This window comes from Bactrocera dorsalis, chromosome 2, assembly GCF_023373825.1.
Source record: "Bactrocera dorsalis isolate Fly_Bdor chromosome 2, ASM2337382v1, whole genome shotgun sequence".
NCBI lineage: Eukaryota > Metazoa > Arthropoda > Insecta > Diptera > Tephritidae > Bactrocera > Bactrocera dorsalis.
In genome coordinates this window covers 97,963,118-97,977,953 of record NC_064304.1, presented here as the reverse complement: position 1 = coordinate 97,977,953, position 14,836 = coordinate 97,963,118, and the positions used below count along the sequence as shown (strand labels likewise).

Sequence of the window (14,836 nt, the reverse complement as noted above, 5' to 3'; positions counted from 1 at the left end):
GTTAGTGTATTCGGGCGGGCTTGAACCCCTAAACCCCCCCTTTGCGTACACCACTGTTGGAAGTTTAACTTTTCGAGGTTAGTTGTTAAGCGAGTGCATGTTAAGTAAGTTTCTTGTCTTTTATAGTTTTATAGTAAAATCAGTCTTTGTAATCTTTAAATTTCGGGGGTTTCATTGAAAAGCAGTTTCTGTAATCTTAAAATTTGAGGTTAGAATTTCAAATAAATTTGGCTTTAAATCCGTTCTCTTTACACATACAAAATGTTGAAACAAAATTCTTAACCGAAGTAACGAAGTTAGGTGTCTAGGCTAAATTAACTAGAACTTGACTGGCAGATGGCGGCACAACGCAAACGTTGGGTTGACGGCCGATAGTTTAGCAAGACATTTCTGTTGAGTTCTTAATTTTGTTTTTTAATTATTTTTGATTGTTGTCTTTATTTTTTTTTAATTTTTTTTTATATATTTTTTTATATTTTTTTTCATTTTTTATATATTTTTTTTTGATTTTTTTTTATATTTTTTTATATTTTTTTTGAAATATTTTTTTTATTAAATTTTTTTTAATATTTTTATTTTTATTTTTTTTTATTTTTTTTATTAAAAATTTTTTTTTTTTTTAATTTTTTTTTTTTAATTTTTTTATTTTTTCTTTTTTTTTATTTCAGTATAAAATTCAGTTTCATTTTGAATCTACAAAAAAACTCTGTTCTTTAAATAAACTAAACTGCCTGTTTCTGTCTGGCTCCTTTCCTCGTTGTTACTTCGTTTCAATTTCCACTTTCGGTCTTGCTTCTTCACCTGCTTGCCATTACTTTGTTGCTCGGACTCTGCTATTTAATGTTCTTGTAAATTTTTTTCTATTTTTTTTGTCCTGCAAGTAACGACTTTCCTTTCAATATTAATTAAGTAATGGGACAAATTTAATTGCTAACGTACAAGGTATTCCCGCTGCGCAGCAAATTGTTGTTTTTTATTGTATTTTATTGGTGGAAGAACATTAAAAATATTATTGTGTTACAACTGTCGAGGCAAACTTACTAATGTATCGTGTTCGGGGTATAAAAAACCTAAAAGATTGCCATTCCAATTGTTGATATGCGTAAAGCTTTCAACTTACTTTTAGTTATTTTAAGGGTTAGCATCCTTAATTTGTGCAGAGTTTTCTCTTAAGGTAATAGAATTTAAATTACTGCCAAGTTTTTACATAACATGCTTGTTTGCTGTTTTATTTTATTTTTTTCCTTTTATATTTTTTACCTTTTTCTTATTTTTTTATTGTTGTATTTTTGTTTTCTTACTTGTCTGCGTAAATATTCGTTTTTTTCGTTTACACCATATATTCTTAAAATATTTGGTGAAATTTTCCTCACCACTTTTTTCGTTTTTCTGCTTCTTCTATCATTTTTTGTTTATCTCTTTTGGCTTTCGCAATATTCGTTATCATATTTCAGGTGCTGAGTTTGTTTCAAAGTCGCCTTCTGGTAAAGCTATGCGACTTTTGTTTGAGCATCCTTTGCGCTATCGGTTTTTTGTGTGCTTTTCGACTGTTTGTTCCATGGCTTGTTTATTTTCCGGACGTGTGTTATCATTTGCTTGTGAAAACAGCGTTCGCAAATACCATTAGCATTTTGCGATTGTGTAGAGTGTTGATGGAAATATTTTTGGGACTGAATTTTCGAGTGTTTTGCTTTTTGCACTTTTGACTTGCATTGAATTACGCTCAAAAGAAAAAATTTAAAAAAAAATAAAAATTAAAAAGTCTTGAAAATTTAGGAAACTTAAAGTACAATAGCGTTCCTTAAATAAAAAAATAATATAATGGTTCGAAGCAGGCTATATTAGCGCCTAAAACTTTCTGACTATCTTCAGTGAGTGAGTCCAATATCATTAGTCCTAGTGATATCACAATGGGCCTACTAAAAGCCTGGTTGCGTCGTTAGGCAGCCTTTCCACCTACCTACCTGCCAAGCGCCTAAAACTAGGCAAACTAAGATATTTTTATTTAACTCATAACTATTTTTTAAATATTGTTATTAGTGTGAAACATTATAATAATTGTGTCTCACAACGGAATCGCCAGTAATTGCCGCCATATTTCAATTCTCTCACTTTAGTTTCGCAGCGCGTGAAATTATGCAGTTGCAATTTAATGCATGCACCTAAAATTGCGCTAAACTTTTCGCGTTCACACCAATTAGTGTGTAATAAAAGACGAATACAGCGGGGCGGTGCTGAAAGGCGCGAGACCCAACTTTTCTGCGCCGAATAAAAGTGAATTAAGAAATTTGTACGGGAAAGTTGACCCAGCTTTAACATGACGATAATGACAAATCTTGCGTGCTTTGTTGGCCACGCCTCATGCTCCAAAGCTATTTAACTTGTTTTTTAAGTTTTTTCATTTCTTTTTTATTTTTTATTTCTAATGTTTTCAAGGCTTGCGCGCAGCACAAAAGGCAACTGTCGACGGCGACAAACCGAAAGTAAGAAATTTCGTAAAATATAATAATTTCCTGCAACACAAAAATGTAGAAATAAAGTGCAGGCAGCGTGAAGCAACAACCAAGAAAGGGCGTTGCAATTTCTTTGAGAGTGTTCATGAACATTTACTAGCATATAATTAACCTTTTTGTTGGCCCGCCTGGAAAGGCAGCGGCGTTGCCTTGGCGGGCGAGTTATGGTATGCGCCATTTGTAGCAAGAAATTGCAGCGCACACCAGCACAATGGCGGCACTTTTGCGCCAGCATGAGGTGCGAATTGTCGCATAGCATGTTGTGGCATGTGCTGTGTTGTTGTTGCATGGTCCTCGTTTGTACAACAGCTAGTTATGGCGGCAATGCATTCTACTTGCAATAACGCCTCATTTGTCGCCACATTTTTGCTGTTGTTATGTTTTTTTGTAGCGCTGATTTTCAACGGTGCTTCAAGTGTTTTTGTAGTTGCGCAAACATACAAATTTAATAAAAGTATATTATAAGTGTAAATTTTATACGCTAATTTTCGCGTGGAAATTTGTTTTAGTTTGTGTATGAATATTTCTGCGTGCTAGTTGTTAGTTTAAGGGGTTATATATATGGCCACTGGTGAGTTTCCAAAAATCGATATTTTTTGTATAAATATTGTATAAGCAATTAAATGAAAGTATTCGCCAAAAATTTGAAAATTAAGTGGTAAATAATTGTTTCACAAAAATAAAAAATAAAAAAATTTAATATTAATATAAATTAAAAACCTTAAAAAAAATTAAAAACATACAACAAAAAATAAAAAAAAAATATTTTTTTTTTTTTTATTAAAAGAAATTTAAAAAACGTCTAATAAAAACAAAAAAAAATTAATAGAAAAATTAAAACAAAATTAATAAAATTAAAAAAGAATTTAAAAAATATATAAAATATCAATTTTCTGCGTAATAGTGAAAAGGCAAAAAAATTAAAAAAAAACATAAAAGCGAATAAAAAAAAATTTAAAAATTAATGAAAAATAAATATAATAAAATTAAAATGTTAAAAAATATATATTTTAACAAAATTTCGAAAATTAATAAAACAAAAAATAAAAAAAACTTTAAAAATCTAAAACAAATATACAAGATGTAAATAATATAAATAAATATATAAAAAAAGTTCTATTACGCAAAGATTTTCTAACATTTCCAATTTAAAAATATTATACTTTTGTTTTAGCACTCCTTACTATCTTAAAAAACAATGTTAAAAAAATACATCGCGCAAACCGAAAATCGTTGAATCTTCCATAACTTGCTCAAAAATGTTAAAATTTTGCCAAATAACCGTAACACCGATAATATGTATATAAAACAAGTATGCTGTAACCCTTAAGCATACCAAATAAATTAACAACAAACGAATGTTCCTTAATTAATTACAAACAATGCAATTTTACGAAAATAACATTTCATACAATAATGCAATTCATTGCTGCCATTAATAAGGGGTCACTTTGCAAATGTAACATGCAAGTGTGTACAAGTATTTTTGCGCTTTCTGGTCTCTATTGACAACGCAGCTGACGTTTAAATAAAATGCAAAAACAAATGTACTATACATTCCGACCAATTAATTATCACATAGTCAATACAATGCGAGCGACGACAGCCAGTCATGCCAGCCGATCAACATCCGAGCCTCGGCCAATTTTTTGGCATGGCTTCGGTAGGCGCAGAAGGTTGATAAATCCAAACAATTACAAATTTATTGACAACATATAAATTACAAATTGCCGCCTATCAGTTTGCGTTGATGAATAGCGGAATTGTTGCTTATAAATTTTCACTTTGACAAACGCTGCGTTTTTCATTTTTCCTGTAAATAGTAAAACCAATTAATAATCCAAAAAATGTACTGCTTTTTAAAACGTAAGAAATAATTCGCATTCAATGTTGCTAATGACAATCATCACAGAATGAATTGCGGTTGTGTGCTGAAAATTTCTGTTTTGTAATGAAAACGTTGAAAATTCGGAAGTAACCCGCCACTGAGAGCGGAAGTAACTAAAATTATGGGTCTGTAAGTAACATAGTATACATTAGGGCGTTTTTTAAGTATTCATTTCTTTCAATCCCGTCATGAAATTTCCTTCGAAATAGCCTAAAAAAAAAAATCCCTGAAAATTTGAGCCTTTAATTTTAAAAATAAACACTGGAGCAAGGCATGTAAAAATTTTCCATAGAAAATACACTACAATCGTGATTTTTTATTTTTAGATTTCTATAACTCAGAGGCATTTTATGGCATCGCTTTGACTTTAGACACATATTCCTCAGAATTGAACACTCTACAAAAGTGCCCGTGCCGACAAAGTCGAAACTGATACCGGCGAGGTAGTACGGGGCTCCAAACCTGATCTACGAATTTCGCATTTTTTTTTGTATATATCTCGTAAATGGCAAGAGTTATGAAAAAAAATGTACAGTTAAAAATGTAATTTTTTTATTTTTATTTTTAATATTTTTTTTTGGTTAAAACTTTATTTTATTTTTAGTTTTTTTTATTTATTTTATTTTTTTCTAATTTTAATTATTTTTTTTATTTATTTTTTTATTCCGGTTTAATTTTTTGTTTTATTTTTTTAATTTTAATTCTTAGTTTTAGCTTTTTTCAAATTTATTTTTTTTTTATTGAGTTAATTTTTTTTCTAAATTTGAATGAGAATTTGGCATTTTTTAATATTAGTTTGTTTTTTAATTTTAAAATTTTTGAATTTTTGATTCAAATATTTTTTAATTTTCATTTTTTATTTAACTTAGTTTTTTGTCTTCAATTTAATTTTTTAATTCGATTTTTTTAATTTTATCCTTTTTCTCGAAAAAGCTGCTTGACTTTTTCATATTTTTCAATTAATTTTTTTTTTATTAATTTTTTAAATTGTGGTTAAATTTTTTATTTAAATTTAAACTTTTAATTTTAAAATAATTAAAATATTTTTTTGATTTTTTTAATTTTATTTTTTCAAATTAGTTATACTATTGCTTTTAATTGATGTTAAATTTTTACTTAAATTTAATTGTGAATTTGCCTTTTTTTAAATTAATTTTTATTTTTAATTTTAATTTTTTTAATTTTTTATTTAAATACTTTTTTTAGTTTTACTTTGTTTTTAATCTATTTTTTTAATTAAATTTTTTTCTTTTCAAATTAATTTTTTTTATTCAATTTTTTTTATATATTATTTTAAAATAATTTTTTTATTATGGAATTTTTTTATTTAATTTTTTAATTTTTTATTTAAGTTTTTATGTGAATTTTGTTTTTTTTTTTAATTTTTGGTTATATTTTTTTCTGTTTCTTGGTTTTATTTTTTTCTCTTTTTTTTTGGTTTTATTTTTTTTTCTTTTTTCTTTTCCTTTATTTTTTGTCTTACTTAAATTTCAATGTTCCCCCCAAAAAGCAGCACCGTTTAATACCCGCAAATATTTCGAAACCAAATGTAAAATACATAAAACATAAAACACTGATTGCACACAAAAGTGTTCATTCTCTTTACCAAATCCAACCGCCATCATCGTAGCAACAAATTTGTGGTTTATCAAAAAACTGTTGAAATTTTTTTTTAATTTTTTTCATTGTGCAAATACCACTGAAATTTGCAGACAAATGCCCATAAATTCAAAACAATGCACACACTTAGACACTCGTCATCCAATAAAAAACCGGCACACATTCATTTTTATTAACTAAACATTTTTAACATAGCGCGCTTTTAGGCGCTGTCTGCTTGTCTACACGTTTAAAAAGGCTTATCGCTGGAGCTCGCGAAATTTATTTGATTGCAATTGTTTATTTCTATTATTAATTTTATTAGTTTATGCACCGGCAAATGCACACGTTCAGCGCATTGTAATGGAAAACCAGTTATATAGTACACACTACAATGGGTGTGTGGCAGTGTGCTAGCAACTAGCGATGTACCCTGCTACTGTTCTAACTAGGTAGCAGGGGACTGGCGTTTGTTTACATTAATATGTGCACGTATTTATTTTACAGTTTTCCGCATTTATTTACTGAACAGCTATGTGTGTGAGGGAAGAGTTTGCGGAAAAGCGTTTGTGGGCGGGAAATTGCATTGGGCATATTGGTTTGATTGGCTGATTGCTATGATAAGTTGTTGGTTTCCTGTTTTACATACTAAAATATTTATGTTTTTGTGTCTGCTTGTTTACTATTGCTATTTCAAATGGGATTATAATATTAATTTTTGCTATTTGTTAGTCTTTGCCAATAGCTACAAGAACAAATATTTATTTGCAACGAAATGTTATAAAATCGTGCATTAATATTTAACATATGTACTAAGTTGAAAATATTGCTGCATGCCAGAGAGAATTAACACGAAAATAAGTGAGAGATGACCCTTTAGTAAAACAAATGCTTGAATTTTCAATATCAATGCAAATAATTCATGAGCGGAGGCAGACTGTGCACAAATAAAAAAAAAAAAACAATTTATAAATTTTAACAAACATTGCTTTAACTAATGCTCACCTTTATTTCTAGACAAAATTAAGTATTTGAGAATATTGAACTTTGAAATTTATGTACATGTACGTACTTAGCACTGGTTTATTTACATAAATATTATTCATAAGCCGCTTATTTGGAAGAACTGCAAGTCTTTAAATATCTTTAGGTATTTTTGTTCACAAATTATTTTTTGGGAAGTTAAAGCTCAAAGTCAATTGGTTTTAGTTTGCGGTCAAGATTTTCAATACAAAAGTGCAGCCAATAGAAGAAAATTCCATTGACTTGGAACTAGAAAAAAAAACGAATTTTTAGAGGCATTTTATGTAATAAATAATTAACAGAAAATATACGTTTAGAGAATTTGATGCACTTTTAGAAACCAATTTGTTGTTACTAAAATACATGAATACAGTAAAAAATAGAAGGATTTACTAAATATATCAGCGGTTGATAAAAAAAAAACTTGCAAGACACCTGTTCTCACGATTATAATGTAATTTTCTATTTTTTTTTCATTTTTTCTTTTGTTATTTAATTTTTTTTTTCTATATATATATTTTCATTTATTTACTTTAATTTTTTTATTTTTTATATTTAATTTTTTTATTTTTTATATTTAATTTTTTTATCTTAGTTTCTCTTTTTTTCCCCCCTTTTTCAAATTTAATTTCGTTTTATTTTTTATCCATTATATATACATTTTTTTATATGTTTTTTATTTCTATATTATTTACTTTTAGTTTTTTAGTTTTTTAATTATTTAATTATATTATTTTTATTTTTTTTTGTATAATGATATACAATTTTTAGAACTAAATAAAGCAATCGTTGATAAACATCTTGCAGAAAACTTGTTCTGACGCTTATGAAATTATTTAGGCTTTATCGTTTTTTTTGCCCTTTTTTATTTCGTTTCATATTTTTACTTTTTAATTTAATTTATTTATATTTTTTTTATTAAATTTATTTATATTTTTAATTTAATTTCTTTTAATTTTTTTTTTTAATTTTTTTTTTTAAATTTTTTTTTTTAATTTTTATATTTTTTTAATTTTTTTTTGTAATTTTAAAATTTTTTGTATTTATTTAGTTATATTTTTTTTTTCATTTAACATTTTCATTATATTAGTTATTTTCTTTTTATTTTTCATTTTTATTTATTTTTTTATTTTTCATTTTTTTTTTTTTTTTCATTTTTTTTTTTAAATCTATTTTTTATATTTTTTCAATTTTTTATATATTTAACTATATATTTTTTGAATTTTTATGTATATTTATTTTTTTTTATTAATTTTTTTTCAATTAATGTTAATTATTATTTGTATCCATTTTCCAATTTAAATAAATTGCTTTTAATAGCAAATGTGGTACTTGTTGAAATTAATTGCTTTCACACAATTCCGCTTTCGCTGCTAGCATTTTAAGGTACATTACTGTACGAGTTAGACTAGAAAAATGACATTCCTTGCTGTGACAGCGCAGAACGACCGAGTTGGGAGTTATAAGTGTAATCTGTTGCATATATGTGCGTTTATAAGTATATGTGAGTGTATGTATGTATGTCATTTCAACAAAAGTTTTCGGTAAAATGGGTTAACGTTGAGAAAATAAGAAAAATGATTTGCTGGTAAACGGAAATTGCGATTTTATGAAAAGGAAATGAAGAGCAAGATGTACAAACGTCAAATGGCGAATGGAAAATGTCATTTATAAAATAAGTTTTCACTTTATTGCTTTTTATTTATTTTTCAGCAGCAAAGCACCGAGCTTTTAATATTTATTTTTTATTTTTTTTTTTTTTAACTTTTCTATAGAAGGATTTATTATATGTAAAATATACATTAAAATTCCATGCAGTTGCATAATTTGCGGAAATGCATACAGTCGTTGTTAATAAAATTTAATATTTTCATACAAAACCTGCAACATTTTCAGCTCATTTGCGCGCAATTAAGGTGAACAAGTTCAATTGACAAATTAGTCACATGAAACCATCAATGAGTGCAGCAGCCAACGCTTCACGCCACTTCCGTTCGAAATTGAATTTTAATTAAACGCAACATTAAGCATCTGTTGCAATTATCTACCTTGTACAAACATATATATAATACATATATGTACATCTGTTCAATACAAATAACTCACATACACATTGCCTTGTGCTGGGCAAATAGAAATGCGTCTATATTTAATAATGTATGTGGCAGCGTCGCGTTAATTGGAAAACTGTCAAATGATCAGTCGACAAAATTAAAGCAAAATACCACAAAACACAAACAGCCAAAATTAGATATTTACAAGACATACGAAAATTCTAAACACAACAACAAATACGCGCTTATGTGCGCCAAGCGTTGTTGACCAGCGACCAGCAGGTGCGGCTGACCGGCTGCCTTGTCTGTTGCTGGCGTATTTGTGTCCCTATTAATTTGAATTTTTGTCGCCAAGATCGCTTCCCAATCTCACATCATCTACCACATTTGTGCTTTATGCATCATCTTTATTCAATATTTTATATTAAACGGCGTAAATAATATTTTTTGTGGTTCATGCGCGCACCAATTTCACTCGAATTGTGTTCTATAGCCTGACCCAGTTGTAGGAAGATGTAAATTCTCGCGTTGCTTTCATAATGAGTTGCGTTGTTTCGTACGTGGTAAATGTGATTTTTTTTTCGTGTTATTATCTGATTTTTGCGTTTAATATTAAAAACTGTCCAATTAAAATATAACAAACATAATTTGGACATATAAAGCTCACACATTGCGCTAATATTTATTGAAGGGCACTTGCACTGCAAGCATTTATCAGCTTATTGCTAATTGGCTAGCGCAAATTATGGCATTCGAAATGCCGAGAAAATGTATATATTTATATACATACAAGTATGTCAAGCGTGCATATTGCTTCGACACCGAGACGGCGAAATATTGCCTAAAATGCGAAGCAAACAATGCTAAGCTTGATAGTTGGTTTTCATACTTATTATATAGAAAAGTATTAAAATTAATAATAGCACTTGCTCATGCATTGTCTATACGACGATCTTGACAGCAGCATGGTGAAGAAAATCAAAACCAAATGGAACGAGCTACCTGGGTGCAAAGCTGTAAAAGTCATTTGCAAAACGGTAGTTCGGAAATATGCAAAATGCCTCTTGGCACTATATAGAAGAGACAGTAGGAGTATGATGGGTTAGTATTCCCAGGTTGACGAATTTGAGTTCAAAAATTTTCCAGCACGTACAAGTCTTAAAAAATCGAAGGTGTTGGAAAATTTTTACCAACAAAAATATAACGTCACAGCCACAAAATGACTTTAAACTAGTATTAGTATTGAAATTCATATTCAAAGACGCTATAGGTTAGTAAAATATGAGAGCAGGGTATTTAAGCTGAACACAGATTTTTGAAAAACCCTCAGATTCTGACCAAGAATGGCCAAATGCTCATGCAAAAAATTTCGATATGCTGAAAAAATATTTAGTATGGTATTTGAAAAAATTAAAAAAAAGCATTCAAATAAAATTTTTCACTAAAAATCATAAAAGCATTCTTCATGTGCCTGCTTCCATACTATATTCGTGGTGCGCTGGCCTTGTTGATGCAACAACTAGCAAATAGCAAAATAGACTGTGGCAGACATAAAGCTTGTGCCAACAATTCCTGCTGCACTATAATCAAAAAGAAGTGCAAGAAAATTGAAAACAAAGTTTTTAAAACACAAAATAGCAAAACCAACAACAACCAGCGCATTGATTTTTATTGCACAGAAACGAGTGGTGCACAAAAGGTACAACACGCTGTGTGGCATGCACATAAAACTCAACACCTGCAACGGTAACTGAATTTACCGGTGTATTTAACGGTGCGCAAAACGAGTACGCGACATATTCGGGCGGACAGGCGATAAAAAATGGGGGAGCAAAACACTTGGCGGGCAATAGAGCCGGCACCAATCCTTGGCTTATGCCGCTGCCAAGACAGCGGGGCGTATGAGTTATTAGAATGAATTCTTGCCTTACATACATATGTACATACGTACATACATGCAACGCTGCAATATGAGCAAATAGAAAAATAACTAGTGAGGCAAACAAACAAATTGTCCAAAAGTGGAAAACAGTGTATGTGCGTGTGTATGCTTTGGTAGTGTACATATGTAAAAAAGGACAGGTGAACAGCGGTGAAATAGGAAAATAGACATTCGTTCATTTAAGATTTGTAGTCAATGCGCGCTTGCCAAATGGCTGGGCTAAAAAAGGTGTGGCGGTGTTGGTGTTGTGTTTTTCGAAAAAGGATTGAGTTCCTCTCATACAAGCGTAATAACAAAGCACCACATACTGTGCAACAACAAACGTGCACAGTTACACGAATCCAAGCACAAAGTAAGTATGGCAATCATAGTACCAACGCAGCCGTCGTCGTGTGGCATGTCGTACATAACCTCGACTCCAGCGTTGTGTGTCATATTTCGTAATGGCCATGTTGTCAGCCAACTATTCAGGTTGTCGGAGGTATTCCGATGCGGTGTAATATACTACACCGTTATACGTATACATACATATGCATAGTAACTTGTCAAAACAAGCTGCATATGTGTAAGCGAGTGCGACGTAAGCGTATGTGACAAGCAGAGTATTACGAAGGATACGAAAGGAGAGTTGAAAAAGAAGTGCACAAAAATATGAAAACGAAAAATGTACGCATGAAATGTTAGTGTTCGTCTTTTTTTCTTTTTTGTTTTGAAATTTTTTTTATGATTTTTTTTAGGATTGTTTTTGTATGATTTTTTTTTTTAAATTTTTTTTTTTGTTTTCTTCTCGTTTTTGAAATTTGTTTCGCAGGTGTGAGTTGTACTTTAGACGTAAGCCATACACATTCACAATACATATGTACGAATATGTGCTTTTTTTTGTATGTAAACCTATAAATAAACAATGTGCGTACTATTCGGCTGAAAAATGCGATACAATAACGGAAAATCCTTGAAATTCGTTTAAACAATACACACAAACGGTTGTTTCACCGATATAATGCACTTCACATTTATACTGTTTACAGTAACTATGCTTTTAACTTAATCTGAAAATGTAGTGACCACGGGATCGTTCAGTTTGTACGGCAGCTATATGCTATAGTTGCCCGATCTGAACTATTTCTTCAGAGAATGTAGCTATGTTTTGGTTATCTATCTATGTTAAATTTCGTAGAAATCCATTGTCAAATAAAAAAGTTTTTCATACAAGGACTTAATTTTTATCGATTGGTTTGTATGGCAGCTATATGCTATAGTGGTCCGATCTGAACAATTTCTTCAGAGCTTATATCATTGGCTGAGGTAATGATGTGTGCCAAATTTCGTGAAAATATCTCATAAAATAAAAAAGTTGCCCATACAAGGTACACGTTTTGATTGTTCAATTTGTACGACTGCTATATGATATAAAGATCCGATTTGAACAATATATTCAGAGATTGTAGTGCTTTTTTATACGATAATCTGTACGAGATTTCGTGAAGATCCTTTGTCAAATAAAAAAGTTTTCCATACAAGGACTTAATTTTTATCGATTGGTTTGTATGGCAGCTATAAGTTATTGTAGGCCAATATCAGCCGTTGCGACAAATGAGAAGCTTTTTGACGAAACACGAACGTCTGTAAAATTTCATATCGATATCTCAAATAATAATATGAATACTTTGTATGTTTCTTTCAAGCGTGCGGAATTAGGTAATTGATTGCTGTCGTGTGAGCTGTGTGAAAGTTACTAATCTTTTGAGGGTTCTCAATGCGTACACACGAATTTTTTTATATTTTTCATTGATGTCTCTCGAATAATGCCACAAAAAGTTCTAATTAGATTAACAATCTCCAATCTAAATCTAATATCTACAACCTGCAACTTATAATATTCCTCTTAAATCCGCGTTTTCAGCTTTCGAAGGCGTTATTAACAAGCTTGCTCCACTTTTATTTAGCTTTTATATAAATTAATTTCTTCTAACCACAAATAAACTCTAAAAAGTTCGCTTCTACGCTGTGTCATCAAATACATTCAATTCTATTCCTACACTTCCAACCATTTGCCCTCACGCTGCCGCCAACAAACTGCTGCTGTGGCACGTAAGCATATGTGTCACTGATACCAACCCATACGTGTGTTTGTGTGTGTGTGTGTAAATGAGACATTTGAATAGCGTTCAGCTACATTGGCGTCAACAAATTTAATAGAATTGGCATCGATACGGCTGCCTGACTGGCATCTAAATACATTTGCAGTAAAGACATGTGTTCTGTGCGCCGCTGTTATTCATATCCCTACACCTGATGGGCTTCTTCTCCTCGCTGTATCTACTGCGCCCACTCCCAACTACTCACTCACTCAGAGCCTTGGCAATATCAATAACAATATGTGCGCCGAATCGATATATATTTGAATTTGAATTTCGTTAGCGTGTGTGTTGATGCGCCTAAAAGTCGGCAAATATTGCTGTTGAGACTACGCCAGCTGTGGATGGGCGGCTGTGCGGAAGACAACATGCACAACATTTCGTTGCAGGCATCAATTTTTACACCAAACACACACACATACACACATATATATTTATATATATATATGCAACGTCTTTTGTGCACACACACGTACATATACATGTGTAAGTAAGAGTATATGCCTTGCCTAAGGCATCATGTGTAACACGTCTTTCACGGCTTCAGTACGTGCTTTCATGTATATTTATATGTATGTATGTGTGTGCTTTATTCATGTTTCCTTCCGTTAATGCCGAGAGTTCATGTTCATGTTTGACTGTTTGTCTCACACACATATGACTTTATGAAAATTGATTCGATGCAAATTAAAAACAGCTTTTGTCAATTTCTTCATTTCGTCATTCATCCATACTATTTCTTTTCCTATAATAGCGACATGTGTGCATTTCATTTATCCTCACTTGTAAGTGGACTATCACCCCTCTGTGCACTGGCAATTTTCTTCGCCATTCAGCATTCGTACGATGTGTTCTTCCTTCAGGTGCCACCTTTTCAATGTAAACATGTTCGATTTTGCTGGCTGACATATTTACATAAAAGCATATGATTGGATTTTGTGTTCAACACATTCTCTGCTCCATTTTTCCCATTGTTATTTTACCTTTATTCTTCTATTGCTGGCTTTTGCTGGCACATTTTAGATATATGCAAATTTTTAATGGATTTTTAAGTAGGCTTGAAATAAAGCAAATCTAATTTGCATAACCGTTAGCTAGTGCTCCTGCATGTATTATGCTGCTCCCAACATCTTTTCCCTCGCTGACGGTTGTAAGACTTGTACTAGACAGCCTTCAGCTTTACATAATTATATTCATAAGAAACATATTTTACCCACGCCGACTCAATGAAGTGTGTTATTGAATTTATATACAGTTATGTGTAGTAATTTAATTTGTTAGTTAAGATGAAGAAAATTGTTTACTAATATTTCATGTTTTTTTTTTCTCTTTCTAGGTAAGTTCAACCAGCTCTGCCCTTGGCGTGGATTATGGAAATGCTGCTGTAAGAATGCTTTTTATTTGTTATTTTTTATTCTTTAAGTTTATTTAATTTTCTAATTATAAATAACTTTTGTTTGATTAATGCCTATTTGGACCCTGAAGCGGCTTTATTGAGTTTAACATGCAATTTTTAGCAGCCAAAAAAATGTCGGAGACCCGATCAAAATCTAGTTCTTGTATGAACAACTTTGTTATTTGACGAGATAGCTTAACGAAATTTGGCACGTTTTAATGTCTAAGTCTACGCCAAAATCTCCGAAGAAATTTTTGAAATTGGATGACTTTTACACATAGCT

The 14,836-nt window shown here is 30.5% G+C and overlaps 1 protein-coding gene across 13 annotated transcripts in view; it reads left to right on the top strand.

Moving 5' to 3' along the window:
* Positions 1–14,836, top strand: part of LOC105231691 (maternal protein pumilio) — a 417,346-nt gene that overhangs the window by 301,925 nt on the left and 100,585 nt on the right. For 9 of the 13 annotated variants that reach the window (XM_049446935.1, XM_049446936.1, XM_049446933.1 and 6 more), the window contains one exon: positions 14,494–14,541. The exons of the other annotated variants lie outside the window; for them this stretch is intronic. In XM_049446935.1, coding sequence (XP_049302892.1) covers positions 14,494–14,541 — 48 coding nt within the window. The remainder of the gene's footprint in view (positions 1–14,493; positions 14,542–14,836) is intronic. 13 annotated transcript variants of the gene reach the window in all.